Here is a 21,555-nt window from a genome sequence, read left to right as displayed (position 1 = left end):
TAGTTTTGTTTAGCTCGGCTGATAGAACTCAACCTCATCTATCACTACTGACTGACTCTCGTGCAAATGTGGTAGGAATTCTTTAATTTCTCTATACCCCCCTCCATTTTGCCTAAAGCAGTATATTTTCCTATTGACACTGTACTAGAGCTTACAAGATACTACTTTTAGATATATGGGCAGTTATTTCCTTCATAGAGGATTTATTAAAGATTATTGTTCCTCACTTGTACTGTTTTACTTCTGAATCTATATCTAAGTTTAAAGAGATAAGGTAGCTTATTCTCATATGCAGCCTATGGATTTAAACATTTTTTCTTTACAATCTACCAAACTTTAGCAATTAAGGATAGCCTCTCTCTGCATCAGAAGTTGAAGGCTATGGAGAATCATCTTAGAAATTAGGAATATTGAGTTTCTTCATTTTCCTTTTACTCATTACCTTTCAGCTGAAATATTGGTAAAGAAATACTTTTGAGATGTCTTGGCTTTGCTCAGAGCCAAAGAAATAGTTTTTGTTAAATGTTAAAGTTCATGTTGATGACCAGGAAGGGGCTCTGGCTGTTATGGGTCCTTCAGAGAGTGTGGATTTATTAGTATTTCTTGAGTCTTAGCTAGAGTATACTCCTGGTAACTTTTCTTAATGAAGGAGATAAAATTGTGGTGGTTCAAGCTTATTTTGCTTACTTTATTTTATTTATTTTTTGTCTATTAGATTGTAAGCTCTTTGAGCAGGGACTGTCTTTCTTCTATGTTTGTGCAGCGCCTCGTACGCCTTGTAGCGCTATAGAAATGCTAAATAGTAGTAGTAGTAGTAGTAGTAAAAAGGCTGCTGTTTTGTAGGAAGCCTATATAAATTTTTCTGGATGTGGCTCATGCCACAAAGTCATCTCAAAAAGTAAAGGCCAACCATATAGCTTCTTTCTATCTCCAGGCCCCCTGCATTTCAGTCACTTTTATATTGTTTCTCATATAGAAAGGTCCTTCCTAAATAGATTATGGCCTAGTATGTTTGTGTTCAGTGAGGGTCCGCCAAGGCGAAGGTATGCCGAGATCCCACGACAAAACAACAGCAGCACAAAAAGAGTGGGAAATAGACCAGGCCAACCAGAAATGACACAGTACCATGTTTCGTCTGTTAGCCTGCTTCAGGAGTCTTTATATAAAATATGAAAAAAAAAACATCAATTGGTCAATGCACATTGGTACCATGAGCTGGATAAGTGTGGTCTTGAACAATAACCTTTTTGTAGGAAAGCTGTGGAACACAAATTATTGAAACATTGTCTTAACTATAAGCACCTGTATTCTTTTGTAAATGCTTCCCATTCTCACGGTGATAAGAAATGTGTTTATTTTTATTTCAGCCCACCTAGTATAATGATAAAGTTAACACCACACCTCATCCAATTGTGAACAATAAATAAGAAAGGAAAAAGCTTGTATAGTGACCCATTTTTATTCCATGAACACATCAGAGTACTATGTGCAGTGGCTGGATTAGCAGGTTGAATGGAAGACCCCTCCTACTTTGACCCCTTGAGCTGCGAGGGCATTGTACTCCTTCACTGCCTTCTCAGTTTGCAGCACCAGCACGTCAATCCCATTCTTTTTCACATAATCCACTGTAGAGGAGGGTACCTGTACAGCACATTAACAGAAAAATTAGTTTTCCAACATTACTTAGGTCTGGCCTGCTTTTGGCATTTATACGACTTAGGGCCGCTTTTAATCAAGCCGTGCTAGCGGTTCCTGCGCGCCAATGCCGACAGAGCCCATTCAAAGTAAATGGGCTTTGTTGGCATTACCACGCCGGGAGCCGTTAGCTTGGCTTGATAAGAAGCCCTTAATCTTTTGTGATTCGTTCTGCAGTACTAAAAATATTGTTTAATAAATTATTTAATCTTGATTATCTAACAAAGCCTCAGGGTTATATAAAATTAAAATAATAAAAATAATGTACCATAAACTATAAAAGCAAACAAATGCAAATACATTTCTAATTTTTAAATTGATACTGCTGTTATTTTTTTTTTACCGTAGAACCAGTTAATTCACAGAGCATAGCCATAGTAGTTGAAATAAGAAGAAAACAAATGATGTTAAGTAACATTAAAAAAAAATAAAGGTAAAAGTAATAGAACAATACATAAATGTAACATTGAGTCTGTAAATCAGAGATATCTGTGTAAGCTACAGCAGTGTAGCTCCTTGAGGAAAGGGATACAGACTACAGAAAATATATAAAACTAATCATACAGTGCCATGTAGAAGTATTAATCCTTTTCTATATTTTCTACATCTGCTGTCTAAAAAATACAATTCAAAATGCATTACAGTAGGAGTTTGCTTCACCGATCTTAACAACATACTAGTACAGTGGGCTGAGGACCTGGGTTTGATTCTCACTGTGGTTCCTTGCGACTCTGGGCAACTCACTTAACCTTCCGTTGCCCTAGATACAAAAGTTTGATTGTGGGTGGGGTCTGCAAGTACCTTGTTTACAGAAGATGATGCAAATTTGTACAACTCATGCATAAAATGACATGTTAATGACATACTGCTTGCATTCTAAAGTGACCAGAAATTCAGTATTTAAGTGAAAAACGTGGACCCATCTAAACTTTAGTGCAAAGGGAACAAAGCTTACTGCAGTTGCCTACTCCTCTGCCAAACTATTTTTATAGCAATGCTAAAGCATAAGCTATATACTGGATGTACACAGGGCTGTACAATGACAAGCAGTATTCAGGTACGGTAAGACCCGTACCAAACAGCATACAATCCAAATGGGTGCTTGAAGCAGTGGGAGATGAGACTTGACCAAAGTCACAAAGGTTGCCGGTGAGAGACAAGGGATTTGAACTCCTAGTTCTCAGCCACTGCTCTAACCAGTAGGTTACTCCAGTAGTCCAGTTCTGTACACATGGGATTTAACTCACTAGGAGCACAGAAAAGTACCTGCATATAATAAATGTAAACTGCTTGAATTGAACCACAAGGCAAACACAGTAAAGTTATACAACTGTGTCAGCATAAGCAGCAAATACTAAGAAATGCAGGGTCATGCACTTGGGTTATAAGAATCCAGGGGAACGGTACAATATAGGGGGTGAAGTACTTCTGTATATGAAAGAAGAACGGGGCTTGGGTGTGATTGTGTCTGATGACCTTAAGGTCTCCAAACAGGTAGAAAAAGCGACAGTCAAAGCCAGAAGGATGCTTGGCTGCATAAGGAGAGGGATGACCAGCAGGAAAAAAGAGGTGATAGTGCCCTTGTGTAAGTCTCTGGTGAGGCCCCATTTTGAGTACTGTGTGCAATTCTGGAGGCCGCACCTACAGAAGGATATAAACAGGATGGAGTCGGTCCAGAGGGCAGCTACGAAATTGGTATGTAGTCTCGGTCATAAAACATATAGGGACAGGCTTAGGAACCTCAACATGTATATGCTAGAAGAGAGGTGGGAGAGGGGATATGATAGAGACGTTTAAATACCTCAGTGGCATTAATGTACAGGAGGTGAGCCTTTTTCAAATGAAGGAAAACTGTGGAATGAGGGCATATGATGAAGTTAAGAGGAAAGAGGCTTAGGAGGAATCTATGAAAATACTCTTTCACCTGGTCCACCCCCCCCCCCCTTCCCAACCTCAAACTCCTCCCCCCCCCCCCCCCATCTTTAATTAACCAGAACAATTGGTCAGGAAAGGCTCCCAAATTGCCTCCCACTTAGTAAGGGTGTGACGAGTCGCCCAAGGTTTCTCCATCACAAATGTACCCAAGTTTATGCAACCAATGAACATGAGAGGGAACTAAAGGAGATTTCCAGTGAGCAGCCAAAGTCACCCTGGCAACCGACATTGCGTGTCTCACCAACAAGGCTTGGGATTTTGTGAGACATGGAGGCTTCTTAGGAAATAGAAAAAATTCTGGAGCCCATTTAATAGGACACTGGTGGAGGTTTGACAGGGGGCTTTGACAATAAGCAAACCTCGCATGAAGCGAACAACTAAAGGCTGTCCAGAGATAGGCTTACCCTCTACACGTTGATGATAAGCACTGATTGCACTAAGATGAACCCTTACTGAGTTAGTCTTAAGACCAGACTCTGATAAGTGTAGAAGGTATTCAAGCAGGGTCCGTGTAGGACAAGAAAAGGGATCTAGGGCCTTGCTGTCACACCAGACGGCAAACCTCCATTTAAAAGAATAACTTTTTTGTGGAATCTTTCCTGGAAGCAAGCAAGACTCGTGAGACACCCTCTGAAAGGCCTAAAGCGGCAACTTCTAAGTCCTCAACATCCAGGCCATGAGAGCCAGAGACTGGAGGTTGGGATGTAGAAGCGACTCTGAGTGATGAGGGCGGAAAACAGTCCAATCTCCACGGTTCTTTGGAGGACAAGTCCAGAAGAAGAGGAAACCAGATCTGACGGGGCCAGAAAGGTGCTATCAGAATCATGGTTCCGCGCTCTTGCCTGAGTTTCAGCAGTCTTCCCTACTAAAGGTATGGGAGGATACACATACAGAAGGTCTGTCCCCCAATGTAGGAGAAAAGCATCTGATGCTAGTCTGTCGTGGGCCTGAAGCCTGGAACAGAATTGAGGGACCTTGTGATTGGTCTGAGTGGCAAAAAGATCCACCGAGGGGGTGCCCCACGCTCGGAAGATCTTGTGGACAACATCCATGTTCAGTGACCACTCGTGAGGTTGCATTATCCTGCTCAATCTGTCGGCCAGACTGTTGTTTACGCCTGCCAGATACGTGGCTTGGAGAAGCATGCCATGCTGATGCGCCCAAAGCCACATCCTGACGGCTTCCTGACACAGAGGGCGAGATCCGGTGCCCCCCTGCTTGTTGGTGTAATACATCGCAACCTGATTGTCTGAATTAGGATAACTTGATTGGACAGCCAGTCTCTGAAAGCCTTTAGAGCATTCCAGATCGCTCGTAATTCCAGGAGGTTGATCTGAAGACCTGTTTCCTGAAAAGACCAAACTCCTTGAGTGCGAAGCCCATCTACATGAGCTCCCCACCCCAGGAGGGATGCATCCGTCATCAGCACTTTTTGTGGCTGAGGAATTTGGAATGGACGTCCCAAGGTCAGATTGGAGCGAATGGTCCACCACTGTAGAGAATTGCAAAAATCGGTGGTAAGATGGATAACATCCTCTAGATCCCCTGTAGCCTGACACCACTGGGAAGCTAGGGTCCATTGAGCTGATCTCATATGTAGACGTGCCATGGGAGTCACATGAACTGTGGAGGCCATGTGGCCCAGAAGCCTCAACATCTGCCGAGCTGTGATCTGTTGAGATGTTCGAGCTGAGGACACTAAGGCCAGAAGATTGTCTGCCCTTGCCTGGGGGAGATAAGCTTGAGACATCCATGTGTTCAACAGAGCTCCTATGAATTCCAACTTCTGTACTGGAATCAGGTGGGACTTGGGATAATTTATGACAAACCCCAGCAGCTCGAGCAGTTGAATAGTAATCTGCATGGATCGTAGAACTCCTGCCTCCGAGGTGTTCTTCACCAGCCAATCGTCGAGATAAGGGAACACATGCATGCCCAGTCTGCGTAGCGATGCTGCGACAACTGCCAAGCACTTTGTAAAGACCCTGGGCGCAGATGCTAGACCAAAGGGTAATACACAGTACTGAAAGTGCTGAGTTCCCAGTCGAAATCGGAGGTACTTCCTGTGGCTTGGGAGCACCGAGATGTGAGTATAGGTGTCCTTTAAGTCCAGAGAGCATAGCCAATGGTTCTCCTGAATCATGGGAAGAAGGGTGCCTAGGGAAAGCATCCTGAACTTTTCTCGGACTAGGCATTTGTTCAAGGCCCTCAGGTCTAGGATGGGACGCATCCCCCCTGTTTTCTTTTGCACAAGGAAGTACCTGGAATAGAATCCCAGCCCTTCTTCCCCTGGTGGTAAAGGTTCGACCGCATTGGCCTTTAGAAGGGCGGAGAGTTCCTCTGCAAGTACCTGCTTGTGCTGGGAGCTGAAGGATTGAGCTCCCGGTGGGCAATTTGGAGGTTTGGATACCAGATTGAGAGCGTATCCTAACCAGACTATTTGAAGAACCCACCTGTCGGAGGTTATAAGAGGTCACCTTTGGTGAAAAAATATCAACCTCCCCCCAACAGGTAGATCGTCCGGAACGGATAGTTTTACTGCGGCTATGCTGCTCTGGAACCAGTTAAAAGCCCGTCCCTTCCTTTTGCTGGGGAACCGGAGGGGCCTTAGGTGCACGCCGCTGACGAGAGCGAGCCTGCTGGAAGTGAGCTTGAACAGGCTGTCGAGAGGTAGGAGTGTACCTACGCCTATTATAGGAATAGGGAGCACTCCTCCTCCCTCCAAAAAACCTCCTAGTGGAGGAGGTAGTAGAGAAGGCAGTCCGGCGGGAGAGAGAATCCATTGCATCATGATGCTTCTTGAGGGTATCGACCATATCCTCAACCTTCTCTCCAAAAAGATTATCCCCCCGGCAAGGAACATCTGCCATTCGCTGCTGGGTCTTCTGATCCAGGTCCGAGACATGCAGCCATGAGAGTCTGCGCATCACGATACCCTGAGCAGCTACTCGGGATGCGGCATCAAAAGTGTCGTAAGCACCCCTGGCCAGGAATTTGCGACACGCCTTCTGCTGCCTGACCACCTGGTGAAAAGGTTCAGCAAGCTCCAAAGGGAGAGCTTCAACTAAACTGGACAGTTGCCTCACCGAGTTCTATAAGTGAATGCTCGTGTACAGCTAGTATGTTTGGATCTTGGCGGCGAACATTCCAGCCTGATACGAATGCCTCCCAAAAGAATCCAACAAGGTCCTAGACTCTCTGCCCGGGGGCGCCGAGGCATAGTCTTTAGTACTCTTGGCTCTTCTAAGAGCAGAGTCCACCACCATAGAATCATGAGGAAGTTGGGCCTTCACCATTGCAGGCTCACCATGGACTCAGTACTTGGACGGACTTCTTGTTGACAACTGAATTAGAGAGAAGGCAAGACCAATTCCGCAACATCGCTTCCCTGAACGTATTATGCAGGGGGTCCGTTGCAACCTCTGCAGGTGGAGAAGGATAATCCAGGGCCTCGAGCATCTCAGCCCTGGGCTCATCCACAACCTCCATGGGAAATGGAATGTCCTTAGACATTTCCCGCACAAAAGATGAAAAAGTAAGACTCTCAGGTGGAGACTGCCTGACTTCAATAGGTGGAGTAGGATCAGAAGGAAGCCCACAGGAGTCTTCCTCCAAAAAATACCTGGGGTCTTCCTCTTCTCCCCATGAACGCTCCTCTTCGGTATCGGACAGAAGCTCTCGAACAGCAGCCCGAACCCGAGCCTGTCTCGACTTCGAGGATCGACGTCCTCGTGGGGGATGTCGAGAAGTTGACCCCTGCCTGGACTCCGGAGAAGCTTCCTCCACCGACGTCGAGGGAGAGTCGACCCGGGTGGCAACCTGCTCCGGCAGGGACCTCCTCACAGGGGATGGGCCAGACGCCATCTCAGCAGTAGGAACGGGAGGCACAAGCACCTCCGGTACCGAAGCAGATTGACGGAGCAGTCCTGCCAGAAGTTCTGGAAGAATGGCCCGGAGACGCTCATCGAGAGCTGCCATCGAAAAAGGCTGTGGGGCCGGTGCAGGAGTCGGTGCCAGAATCTGAGGGGGCTCGAGAGCCAGTACCAGGCTGCCGGACGACAGACGCATCGGCACCTCCTGAATGGAGGGTGAGCGGTCCCCCCGGCACAGACGTTTCTCGGGTGCTGACTCCCTCGGCTTCCCGGAGCTCTCGGTACCGTGTCTGGAAGGAGATCGATGGCGATGCTTCTTAGCCTTCGCCCGACATCAACACTCCTTGATACCGATGAGGAGGACATGGAATCCTCACGCCTCCTCGGGGCCGGGTCCGACTCAGGTCGGTCCCGGAGGGCCTGCATAGCAGTAGGCCTCGAGACGGGTGGAGACCTGCTCGATGCCTCGCTGCTCCCAGCTCAAAGTGGTCTCTCGGCAGCCATTACTTGGACTCTCGGTGCTGCTTCCCTCAACGTCAATGCCGCCGACATCGAAGGACTGGACCGATCCGAAAAAAAGTCTCTTGTGCTGAGCCTCTCGAGCCACTTGGGTCCTTTTCTTCATTAATTTAAACAGCTTGCAAGCAGCTGGAAGATGATCGGCCCCGAGGCACTGGAGACACCACGCGTGAGGGTCTGAATCACTTGTTTACTCTTTCCAAAAATACAAGGAGTAGGGGACACGCAATGAAGCTACAAAGTAGTAGATTTTAAATAAATCTCAGAAATTTTTTCTTCACTCAACATGTAATTAAACTCTGGGATTCGAAAGAATACTCAGAGTTTAATGAGAATAGTTATCATGTAGATCCGATACTATTTTGGGAAGCGGCCAAGGCCGTGCTGAGAGGAGCCATAATTTCATATCATTCCTATAAGAAAAGATCCAGAGAGGCAGAGATAGACAGGATGGGGAAGGTACGCCAGAGATTTGGAACTAACCCAACGCCCTTAAATAAATCAAGGCTATTAGAGGCTCAGTCATCTTTGAACCAGTTAATGCATGCCAAAGCAAAAAAATCCAATTTTTATTATCGTTATCAGTTATACAAATAAGCAAGGGAAATTGATGACACGACTGTTGAAGCAAGCGGGTGGCTCAAGATATGTGTCACAAATCAGAGATACACAGTGGGGTATTCAGCATACTCTGGAGGGTGTGAATGAAGTATTCAGGCAGTTTTATGAGACTTTGTATTCTCCTCCAGAGGATCAGGGGCTTCAAGCAGAGTGTTATTTAGCAGGACAGTCACTTCCCCAGATCACAGAGATGCAACAAAGCAGCCTTAATAGATTAATAACAGAAGATGAGGTGAGCTGGGGAATACGTGCCAGCCCATTGCACAAATCTCCAGGAGTGGATGGACTTTCCTCTGAGTTTTATAAGCTTCTTAGCTCGGATATTGTACCTTGCCTGACAGAGGTTTTCAATAAATGTATAGAGATGGGGGGACTACCAGAGTCTTTAAGGAAAGCACAAATCATAGTCTTGTTAAAACCAGGCCGCGACCCACTTCTAGCCAGTTCATATAGACCTATCTCTTTGCTTTCTTTTGAAACAAAATTACTGGCAAAGATTCTGGCAAACAGACTGGCACGGATCCTACCGGAGATAGTGGGGGAGTCTCAGGTGGGCTTCGTACGAGAAAGATCAGTAGCTTGTAATATGAGACAGATTTTGGGAGCATTGGAAAGCCTACATGAATCATCAACCCCGGCCTTAATAATTAGTTTTGATGCCGAAAAGGCATTTGATCGGGTTAATTGGGATTTTATGTTTGCCTCCCTGAGGGCATTTGGGATGGAAGGGTTTTTCCTACATGCCATAGAAACTCTGTACCAAGGACCTACTGTGGAGGTATGGGTAAATGGGCAGGCTTCAGAAACATTCAGGATTGCCAGGGGTACCCGACAGGGATGTCCCCTCTTGCCCCTTCTTTTTGTGTTGGTGCTTGACCCTCTTATTAGAGATATCCAGAGTATGGAGGAGGTGAGAGGGGTACAGATATAGCAAACTTCCTTTAAGATCTCGGCTTTCGCTGACGACCTCTTAACTATAATACAGGACCCCCCAGGTGTCCTTGCCATCCTTACTGGACATTTTTGCTGAATTTGGGGATTACTCTGGCTTTCGTCTCAATCTAGATAAATCTGAGGTTATGACACTTCACATGAGAGAGGAACAATGGGAAAGTTTAAATTGTCCACTTAAAAGAGTGGGGGGTGCGTTTAAATACCTAGGGATCCAGCTTACCAAAGACCCCAAGCAGCTATATAGTGCTAATGTAGAATACTTGCTAGAAGACACCAAGAGAACATTGGGAAGATGGGCAGGACTACCGATATCGTTGGTGGGCCGCATCTCTTTGTTTAATATGGTGCTTTTCCCTAAGCGGCTATACTTTTTACAGACGATCCCATTGTACCTCAAACACCAGGAAGTGAGATCTTTACAAAAACTGCTCTCCAAATTTTTGTGGGCTGGGAAAAGACCCCAGATACGATTTTCACAATTGGTGAGGCCTTGGAGAAGTGGGGGGATGGGAGTGCCGGACATTAAACGCTATAACATAGCATGTTTATTGCGCCATTTAGGGGACTGGTATCTGCAGAGGGAGGATTATACCCCGTTGGAGATAGAGAAAGCGAGGTGTAGCCCCTTAAACCTGATGTATGTCTTACATGGGGCACTGAAGGACCTGCCTATAAGGTTGCGGACTAGTGTTTTAGTGTGGCCCTTAAAAGCCATATGGAAGGACCTGGCTAGGCTGTGGTCCTTTGATCCTAGATGTAGTAGATTACTACCCCTCCAAGGGAATGAGGCGTTCCGTCCGGGAGATGAAAACCATATATTGAGATCCTGGGGAGAGGGGGGAAATATACTTTTACACTATTGATTGGAACCCAGTGGTAACCTTAAAACAATGGCCGAGTTACAGCTAGACGCAGCAGATTGGGGGGTATGTTTTGCATACGAACAGCTCAGACACTATATAGCTTCACTCCCCTGAGCAGCACTTGGTGTTGATCTGACCACTAAGATGGGGGAACTATTCGAGATGGTATCAGAGGATCCTATTTCGATATCCATACTACATAAAAGGCTGTTACTGGCTCGGCCACAGGGAGATCTCACACGAGTGGCAGCAAAGTGGACAGCAGACACACAAAGAGGGATCACCCCGAGAGATTTGTTGAAGGGTTGGAGAGGAGTCTTGAAATGGACGCAAAACGCAAACCTTCGAGAATGCCAGGTCAGAGTGATATATAGGGCATACACCTCTCAGTCTCGGCTGTGTCAGATGGGGTATATAGAATCGGCCCAATGTAGACGTTGTGGTGCGCCAGACAATAACTTCTACCATGCTTTCTGGAAGTGCTCAGCTATAACAGCTTTTTGGACTAGGATAGTTAAGTACTTAGAAAGGATAGGAGGGAAGACGGTTAATCAGCAGCCTACGAGTATTTTGTTGGGCTGCCATGCTCCAGTGGAGGGGGGTACGAGATACCAGAATGTAATGGCCCATAAGGCTTTTTTGGTGGGCATGAAGTGCATACTTGTTAATTGGACACAAGAATTGAACCCCTCTTTTGGCAGTGGAGGAATCGCTTACATGACTTACTTATGATGGAGCTCCAGGACTCTCTGCTTAACCTTTATTTATTTATTTGTTGCATTTGTATCCCACATTTTCCCACCTATTTGCGGGCTCAGTGTGGCTTACAATAAGACTTGAATAATAGAAATACATTTGTTACAAATAAGTTATGGATAACATTGAACAGAGTTGTGCGAGGCATTCGAATATCGTTGGTAGTATAACAATGGGACAAAACATAGAAACATTAGAAGGAAACAATGGGAAAAAAGGGCATTATTAGGCGTTATTAGGCGCCTAGACATATAGTGTACATAGTTCCGTGGACGAATGTATGGATGACTGGATAAAGGGATGATGGAACAGATGCGGATGTGTATTGCATTGTGGACAATGAGTGGTCTCTATGTGTTTTGGCTCTTTCCATAAGTTTGTTCGAACAGGTGTGTCTTCAGTAGTTTACGGAAGGAGGCTTGTTCGTTGATCATTCTTAGGTTGCGTGGTAATGTATTCCAAGATTTCGTGCTCTTGTAGGAAAAGGTTGACGCGTGTATCGTCTTGTACTTCAAGCCCCTGCAGGTTGGGTAATGAAGGTTGAGGTGAGTTCGGGATGATCTTTTGGCGTTTCTAGGTGGTAGGTTTATTAAATCAGACATGTACGGTGGGGCTTCACCGTAAATGATCTTATGGACTAGTGTGCAAGTTTTAAAAGTAACGCGGTCCTTGAGTGGAAGCCAATGTAGTTTCTCTCGTAGTGGTTTTGCCCTTTCATATTTCGGTTTTCCGAAGATGAGCCTGGCTGCTGTGTTCTGGGCTGTTTGAAGTTTCCTTAGTATTTGCTCTTTGCAGCCAGCGTATAATGAGTTGCAGTAATCCAAGTGGCTAAGGACGAGGGATTGCACTAGGCTGCGGAAGACGAATCTTGGGAAGAATGGTCTAATTCTTTTCAATTTCCAAATGCTGAAGAACATCTTCTTGGTTATGTTGTTTGCGTGAGTTTCGAGTGTTAGGTGGCAGTCGATGGTCACTCCAAGGATTTTTAGTGTTTCTGAGACTGGAAGTTTTAGGTTTGGTGTGTTTATCACGTTGAATTCTGTTGTGTTGTATTGGGAGGTGAGTATCAGGCATTGAGTTTTTTCTGCGTTTAGTTTCAGGCGGAACGCATCTGCCCATGTGTTCATGATGTGTAGACTTTTATTGATTTCGCTGGAGATTTCTTTGATGTCTTGTTTGAATGGGATGTATATTGTCACATCATCGGCGTATATGTACGGGTTGAGGTTAACCTTAAGACACAAAGCAATTTTTTCCTTACCTGGGAAGGATATATTAACACATTGTCTCACAGGGCGAGGAGTCATATTATTAATAAACTTGGAGCATTATCTAAGCTTCCCTCGGCAACTAATGGGAACTGAATGGGAATAGAGACTTTTCCTACTACCTTTTAGGATTTGGGAAAGAACAGTAGAGTAGACCTAGAAGGGGGGAGGGAGGGTTTAGTAGGAGGGGGGGTCGTAGGGGGGGGAAAGTCCATTTGGAGTTATATTAGCCCTTTTCCAGTCTGTACAGACATCTTCTGGGGAGGGGTAGGAGGGCCATCAGAGCACAGGCCCCCTGGCTCTCTCGCGGAGGGGAGTAAGTTCCCACATTTTTGTTTGATTTTAACTCAATGCTTTCGATTGTGAAGGTAAAGCTGACACCTGAAAGTGGTTATATTTCGGGGGTTAATGCATTTGAACATATGATGCCAATTGGTAGAAGGGAAGAAATGGGGGGGAAAGGGTTGTTGAAAAATTGCTGATAATAAACCCTGTTGAAAAAATGTTAGCTATTAGTACATAAAAAGGGGGGGGGGGGTGGGGATAAAGTTAAAAGATTAATGGAGATGAGTAATATCGCACAATTATCGTACTTAATGTGTGTTGATTGATTGTAGTGATACTTACATTTTGTAAACACCATTTTTGTGCTTCATTAATAAAAACTGTTGAAACCTAAAACTCTGGGATTCGTTGCCAGAGAATGTAGTAAAAGCAGTTAGCTTAGTGGGGTTTAAAAAAGGTTTGGATGGCTTCCTAAAGGAAAAGTCCATAGACCATTATTAAAATGGACTTGGGGAAAATCCACTGCTTATTTCTAAGATAAGCAGCATAAAATGTATTGTACTGTTTTGGGATCTTGCCAGGTACTTGTGGCCTGGATTGGTCACTATTGGAAACAGGATGCTGGGCTTGATGGATCTTTGGTCTGTCCCAGTATGGCAATACTTATATACTCCTCCACAATATAAACAATCAGTTAAGTCTTTCACTCAGCTTTCATGTCTAGTAGGCACTTTTGCTTTAAACAGATACAAATAATAAAACAAACGGACATTTGGAAAACGAAGAAAGGTCATGTATTTAATATACAGCCTTTCTGGTACAATCAAAGCAAAGAAGGAGCGTAGTGATACGAATGTACTGCGAATTGACAATCAAATAGTGGATCTTCTGAGAAACACACAGTACAAGAGCTTTTAAAACTGGCAAGGCATTCATTCCCCTATACATCCACTTACTTGGAGGGCTTCATCCATTCCACGACCAATCACCAGTGTCTTCACCCCTTTTCTGATAATTTCTTCGAGGTCTGCCGGCTGCACGCCTGGACGGTGCTAAGGTGGAAAGTCAACGTAATTACTACCCTCAATTGTGCACATGGGCTGTCTAGCAGATGTTCTGTAGAACAGTGGTTCCCAAACTTTGGGTCATAACATTTTCATTTGGGGTTCTGACCATGGCTTGCGCAGGTCGCGGGGGTATAATTATTTGGCCTATATGGGCTCAAGAAGAAGCAGGGAAAGCACCAGCATCATCAGCTAATGCGGCAGGTTGGCCTGAATAAGAGGCGAAGGAGAGCTGGGAGTAGCATGATTTTTTCGAGCCATTAAAACGGCATCATAGCGGGGAAAGGTTTGGGAAGCTCTGCAGTGGGACTTCCCACAAAGTGGACAATAAGGTAAACAAGATAGCAGTGCAGTAGCGAGAGCGGCTGACATCCGGGACGGTTTGCCGCTGCGCACCCCCCCCCCCAGGTGCAGCATGGCGCACCCCCCCCCCCCCCGGAGCGCATTCTTACCACTGGCGTAGAAAAGGGGGCGGGCTGGAGGGCCGATCCGCCCCGAGTGCACCTCGCTGGGAGCTGCGTTGGCTCCGCTGGTTCCCTGCTCTCTCTGCCCCGGAACAAGTTACTTCCTGTTCCGGGGCAGAGAGAGCAGGGAACCAGCGGAGCCAACACCCCCCCCCCCCCCCAAGCAGCGTGCACCCGGGGCGGACCACTCCACCCCCCCTTCCTACACCACTGCAAGATAGGGTACATAGGCAGTAAGCCCCCTCAGAATGCCGATGACCAATTTCAAAGAATGAATTTAGCACATTCTTCCTTTTGAGGAAAAAGAAAACAAACAACCTATTTTAATAAGTCAACTAAAATGCCATAGACACAGTCTAACACTTTAGTTCCTCTAATGACTTTCAGCATGAACCGTGAATCTTTTTTTCACAGGTGCCCCTTTCTCCAAGCATCATAGCTGCATCCTAGGACATTTATCTACTTTTGTCTTATAACAGTGGTTCCCAAACCTGGTCCTGGAGGCACCCCGGTAAGTCAGGTTTTCAAGATACCCACAATTAGTATTTGTATGGACTACCTCCACTGCATGCAAATCTCTCTCATGAATATTCATTGTGGGCATCTTGAAAACCTGACTGCCTGGGGTGCCTCCAGGACTGGCTTACAAGATGAACAGAAAAGGCTGGTCATCCCTGTACACTCCTTGCAGGTAATTTTAAAAGAGTCATTCCCGTGCATATGTGACTACTTATACATGTAAATGAACTCCTATTTAATACCGACAGCATTAAATTATGCACCATGACATAATAGCACGTACTTTGCTGGTGGGTGTGCACAGAGGTGGAGCACGAGCAGAGTTAGCATGTACACATACAGATTATGAAATACCTTAATCCAGTGTTCTTTAATGCAAGGCTCGGGGACCAGTCTACGTGGAGGGGTATTTTCGAAAGAAACGTCTATGTTTGGATTTGGACGTCTTTGTAAAACATCCAAACCCAGGGGCAGAGAAAACCGTATTTTCGAAAAAAGATGGACGTCCATCTTTCGTTTTGAAAATATCAAGGACGTCCTTGAATTTGGACATCGTTAGACATGGACGTCTTTGACTTTTGGTGATTTTCAAAATCAAAGACGTCCCTGTCAAAAACATCCAAATGCAAGCCATTTGGAAAAGGGAGGAGCCAGCATTTCAAGTGCACTGGTCCCCCTGACATGCCAGGACACCAACTGGGCACCCTAGGGGGCACTGCAGTGGATTTCATAAAATGCTCCCAGGTTCATAGCTCCCTTACCTTGTGTACCGAGCCCCCCAAAACCCATTACCCACAACTATACACCACTACCATAGCCCTTAGGGGTGAAGGGGGCACCTATATGTGGGTTTCTGGTGGGTTTTGGAGGGCTCGCTGTTTCCTCCACAAATGTAACAGGTAAGGGGGGTATGGGCATGGGTCCGCCTGTCTGAAGTGCACTGCAGTACCCACTAAAACTGCTCCAGGGACCTGCATGCGCTGTCATGGACCTGAGTATGACATCTGAGGCTGGCACAAAATATTTTTAAAGATGTTTTTTTGAGGGTGGGAGGGGGTTAGTGACCACTGGGGGAGTAACGGGAGGTCATCCCGATTCCCTCCGGTGGTCATCCGGTCATTTCGGGCACCTTTTTGTGCCTTATTTGTAACAAAAAAAACAAACAAAAAAAACACATCTGGGTGAAAACGTCCAAGTTTCACTTTAGGACGTCCTTGCTTTTTTCGATTATGGCTCAAAGACGTCCAAGTCTTAGGCATGCCCAAGTCCCGCCTTCACCACGCCTCCAACATGCCCCCTTTGAAATTTGGACGTTCTTGCGACAGACTTCAGTTGGAGACATCCAAAATCAGGTTTCGATTATACCGATTAGGACGTCCCTGGGAGATGGACGTCCATGTTCCAATTTACGTCGAAAGATGGATGTCCATCTCTTTTGAAAATGAGCCTGTTAGTCTACTTTCTGCCTCTTTACCCAAGCTCACGACAGAAAGGAGAAATTGGACGAAAGGAAAAGCCGCATCCTTGAAGGACAGAGCATTTCTCAATAGGCAAAGAGAATGGATTTGGAGATGCTCCAATACACGCAATAAAAAAGTTTGAAGGCAGGTCGGCGGGGTGGATGTCATTGACACACTGATCAACAGTAATGAGGCCTCGCATGAGAAGATATTTGGTTGCTGTCCTTGGATTCAAAGTGGTCCTGACTTAATTAGTGAAGACCACCACCTTAATCTATATGTGTACATGCATAAACACTCACCTTCATTAATCTGCTCTTCAGTAGGTGTAAATAAGTGATCTGCCGTCATTCACGATACATTTTATGCCACGTATGCAAGTATTTTATAAAGATAAGTAAGTGCCTATATAAGAACCTCTGTAAGCACTTATCCATGGCATCCTTGTAATGCACAAACACAACTAAAATTCACATCCTCCAAATAAATTCTCAGCATTCTTGTTTTCGTTGTTTACATATTACATTTTTTGTCCCTTTGATTGAGCCGACAGGTGTAGATACAGCCACACATATGTAACATCCTCTCTGTTAAGTAAAGGCCACAGTTGGGTTCTGTTGAATCCTTTTTGGGAAAAGAGAAGGGAGAAGATTTATTGTTGGCAAAGCTTGATCCCAGAGGAGGGTCTGTCCATCATGTCCAGCCTTCTTAGATGTATCTGACACCCCATTGTATTGGTCTTTTATGCATCCCTCCACCCAATATTTTGGCAGTCAATAACTGGTCTAATCCATACACAAATCCCAGTTTGGATCAGAGGATTATACTAATATCTTTATTTGTTGCATTTGTATCCCACATTTTCCCACTTCTTTGCAGGTTCAATGTGGCTTACATAGTACCGTAAACGGCGTTAACCGATTCCGGTGTGAACAATATCAAGGTGATATTATAGTAGAATGAGATACATGTATGGTAAAGACAATTGGGGAGAACTTAGAGAGGGAGAGGAAGAGTTAGGATACAGTGGGGGAAATAAGTATTTGATCCCTTGCTGATTTTGTAAGTTTGCCCACTGACAAAGACATGAGCAGCCCATAATTGAAGGGTAGGTTATTGGTAACAGTGAGAGATAGCACATCACAAATTAAATCCGGAAAATCACATTGTGGAAAGTATATGAATTTATTTGCATTCTGCAGAGGGAAATAAGTATTTAATCCCTCTGGCAAACAAGACCTAATACTTGGTGGCAAAACCCTTGTTGGCAAGCACAGCGGTCAGACGTCTTCTGTAGTTGATGATGAGGTTTGCACACATGTCAGGAGGAATTTTGGTCCACTCCTCTTTGCAGATCATCTCTAAATCATTAAGAGTTCTGGGCTGTCGCTTGGCAACTCGCAGCTTCAGCTCCCTCCATAAGTTTTCAATGGGATTAAGGTCTGGTGACTGGCTAGGCCACTCCATGACCCTAATGTGCTTCTTCCTGAGCCACTCCTTTGTTGCCTTGGCTGTATGTTTTGGGTCATTGTCGTGCTGGAAGACCCAGCCACGACCCATTTTTAAGGCCCTGGCGGAGGGAAGGAGGTTGTCACTCAGAATTGTACGGTACATGGCCCCATCCATTCTCCCATTGATGCGGTGAAGTAGTCCTGTGCCCTTAGCAGAGAAACACCCCCAAAACATAACATTTCCACCTCCATGCTTGACAGTGGGGACGGTGTTCTTTGGGTCATAGGCAGCATTTCTCTTCCTCCAAACACGGCGAGTTGAGTTCATGCCAAAGAGCTCAATTTTTGTCTCATCTGACCACAGCACCTTCTCCCAATCACTCTCGGCATCATCCAGGTGTTCACTGGCAAACTTCAGACGGGCCGTCACATGTGCCTTCCGGAGCAGGGGGACCTTGCGGGCACTGCAGGATTGCAATCCGTTATGTCGTAATGTGTTACCAATGGTTTTCGTGGTGACAGTGGTCCCAGCTGCCTTGAGATCATTGACAAGTTCCCCCCTTGTAGTTGTAGGCTGATTTCTAACCTTCCTCATGATCAAGGATACCCCACGAGGTGAGATTTTGCGTGGAGCCCCAGATCTTTGTCGATTGACAGTCATTTTGTACTTCTTCCATTTTCTTACTATGGCACCAACAGTTGTCTCCTTCTCGCCCAGCGTCTTACTGATGGTTTTGTAGCCCATTCCAGCCTTGTGCAGGTGTATGATCTTATCCCTGACATCCTTAGACAGCTCCTTGCTCTTGGCCATTTTGTAGAGGTTAGAGTCTGACTGATTCACTGAGTCTGTGGACAGGTGTCTTTCATACAGGTGACCATTGCCGACAGCTGTCTGTCATGCAGGTAACGAGTTGATTTGGAGCATCTACCTGGTCTGTAGGGGCCAGATCTCTTACTGGTTGGTGGGGGATCAAATACTTATTTCCCTCTGCAGAATGCAAATAAATTCATATACTTTCCACAATGTGATTTTCCGGATTTAATTTGTGATGTGCTATCTCTCACTGTTACCAATAACCTACCCTTCAATTATGGGCTGCTCATGTCTTTGTCAGTGGGCAAACTTACAAAATCAGCAAGGGATCAAATACTTATTTCCCCCACTGTATGTCCATTACGGTCTTTGGTTACGTTGTGTCGCAAATGTCCAGGTTTTTTATGTTGGGTCGGTGGGGTATGTCCTTCTGAACAGATCTGTTTTTAGTGCTTTCCGGAAGTTCAAGTGGTCAAATGTAGTTTTTACTGCTTTTGGTAGTGCGTTCCACAGTTGTGCACTCAGGTAGGAAAAGCTGGATGCATAAGTGGATTTGTATTTGAGTCCTTTGCTGCATGGGTAGTGGAGGTTTAGGTATGATCATGCTGATTTAAAAATATTTATGTAAATACTGGATTTCTGTTTAGATATTTTTGCACCAAAAACTAAAAGTAAAAAATTCAGAGGAAGGAGGATCAGGACTTCAGGAAAAGGGAGATAAACCTTCCTTTGGCTCCAGTTCTGGTGCCCTTTACATCTCTATCCCTTCTCTCCTTTCCAAGTCCTATCCATGATACCCTCCTCAGATATCCACCTTGGGTGCCAAATCTCCTCTCTCACAGTCCCAAGCACTGATCCTCACAAATAATCAGAATTGATTCCCTCTAATTTCCCCCAGTTGATACCGTCTCCAGCGCCCCAACCCTCTCAGTCAATCCTTAACATCCTCCTCAAGTAGATTTGTTTCTCTGGCACTCCAATCCCCTCTGTCACCGCCTGTTCCATGGCACCCTAGCTAATGCTAAACCTCTACAGTTCCCAGGATGCCTGGTATTACCCCCAAAGCATCTCGACTCTGATCCCTAAAGGACAAGGTGGCCCACATGGCAGACCTCATCGCCCTTAACAAGTTACCAACCTCCCTACTACTGCCATAGCACAAAGTCTCTTGCCATCACCTTGGTTATCACCCACTGTTGACATACCCGAGACGCTCACACCTTAAACAAAACTTTTCAAGCAATAAGAAGCATATGGTTAGTAAATAGGAGGAAAAAGCCTCAACGAGCTGCATAATACAAGGTTCCACGCTAGGAGTCACCGACCAAGAAAAGGATCTTGGCGTCGTCATTGATGATACGTTGAAACCCTCTGCTCAGTGTGCTGCGGCGGCAAACAAAACAAATAGAATGTTAGGTATTATTAGGAAAGGAATGGAAAACAAAAATGAGGACATTATAATGCCTTTGTATCGGTCCATAGTGCAACCACACCTCGAATACTATGTTCAATTCTGGTCACAGCATCTCAAAAAAGACAATGGAATTAGAAAAGGTACAGAGAAGGGTGACGAAAATGATAAAGGGGATGGGACGACTTCCCTATGAGAAAAGGCTGAAGTGGCTAGGGCTCTTCAGCTTGGAGAAAAGATGCCTGAGGGGAGATATGATAGAGGTCTGCAAAATAATGAGTGGAGTGGAATGGGTAGAAGTGAATCGTTTGTTTATTCTTTCCAAAAATACTAGGACTAACGGACACGCAATGAAGCTACAAAGTAGTAAATTTAAAACAAATCAGAGAAAATTTTTCTTCACTCAATGTGTAATTAAACTCTGGAATTCGTTGCCAGAGAATGTGGTAAAGGTGGTTAGTTTAGCAGAGTTTAAAAAAGGTTTGGCCGGCTTCCTAAAGGAAAAGTCCATAGACCATTATTATTTCTAGGATAAGCAGCACAAAATGTATTGAACTTTTTTGGAATCTTGCCAGGTATTTGTGACCTGGATTGGAAACAGGACGCTAGGCTTGATGGACCTTTGGTCTGTCCCAGTGTGGCAATACTTATGTACTCATGACAAACACAGTAGTCTACAGAGCTGTAAAACTCTCTTCATCATTGGCAAAAAGCCTCCTGTATTTAAATAGCAATTCATTGTGGGTATCCTGAAAACCTGAACAGCCAAAGGTGCCCTCAAAAAGCCACATCTTTAAGGCTTTACGAAAGCCAGGATAGCTAATAATACGACTAATTTCAACTGACAAGGAGTTCCATAAAGATGGTCCCAGAGAGCAAAAAGTTCTGTTCCTTTTAGAAGTTAAAGTGCTAAAAAGCATGAATTTTTGCTGTTACATTACAATTCTATAAAGGAAAGCAGATGTCTGTGATCCTTTCTAGAACAGACTCTGAAATACCAGGCACCCTCTGGGCACTTACAGATAGAATTACCTCCTTAATGGCTACTATCCCACGTTCCCAGTTTATCATAAAAATAAAATCAGTCCATGACATTTAATAATGATAACCCTGCTGGATTCCAACAGCCTTAAATCCACTCTTGTTTAATTTAATTACGACTGCTAAATAGCAGGCAGCTTTTTACTCACTACTGAGACTACAAATCTTTAATAAGCAGTTAATATTACTACCACTATCTGCCTTCAGTCCTTAGCTCTCTCCTAACTATACACACAACATGTCATATTTCACACAGATTGCTGTGGAAAGTATGATCATTCCCACTGCAATGCATTGAGTAGATGCACTTTCTGGCTAGTCACCCCAGGACCTGACACCGAGTTTTTGCTTCGGCAGCAGATCTACACAGTAAATAAATCTTACGTTTGTTCCAGTTTCTCTCCAATCCCAGGTCCGGCTCCCACCTGGCCACACCTTGCAGTCCTTGTAAACCTCAGAACAGTTTTCCACTCTCATGCTGCCCCAGGAAAGCTTAGAGATTCCGGGAGACGACATACTTACACCCAAATCTGAAGCAAAACAGAAACAACATATTTGTACAC

General features: G+C 45.0%; 1 protein-coding gene across 4 annotated transcripts in view; it reads right to left on the bottom strand.

Moving 5' to 3' along the window:
• Window positions 1-1,444: 1,444 nt before the first annotated feature.
• Window positions 1,445-21,555, bottom strand: part of AAMDC (adipogenesis associated Mth938 domain containing) — a 46,711-nt gene continuing 26,600 nt past the window's right edge. For all 4 annotated transcript variants that reach the window (XM_030200082.1, XM_030200079.1, XM_030200080.1 and 1 more), the window contains 3 exons: window positions 21,377-21,522; window positions 13,725-13,820; window positions 1,445-1,641 (listed from right to left, as the gene is read on the bottom strand). In XM_030200082.1, coding sequence (XP_030055942.1) covers window positions 1,501-1,641; window positions 13,725-13,820; window positions 21,377-21,508 — 369 coding nt within the window. In that variant the 5' untranslated portion in view covers window positions 21,509-21,522 and the 3' untranslated portion in view covers window positions 1,445-1,500. The remainder of the gene's footprint in view (window positions 1,642-13,724; window positions 13,821-21,376; window positions 21,523-21,555) is intronic.

This window comes from Microcaecilia unicolor, chromosome 4, assembly GCF_901765095.1.
Source record: "Microcaecilia unicolor chromosome 4, aMicUni1.1, whole genome shotgun sequence".
In the NCBI taxonomy this organism is placed as follows: domain Eukaryota; kingdom Metazoa; phylum Chordata; class Amphibia; order Gymnophiona; family Siphonopidae; genus Microcaecilia; species Microcaecilia unicolor.
This window is presented reverse-complemented; position numbering and strand designations above follow the sequence as displayed.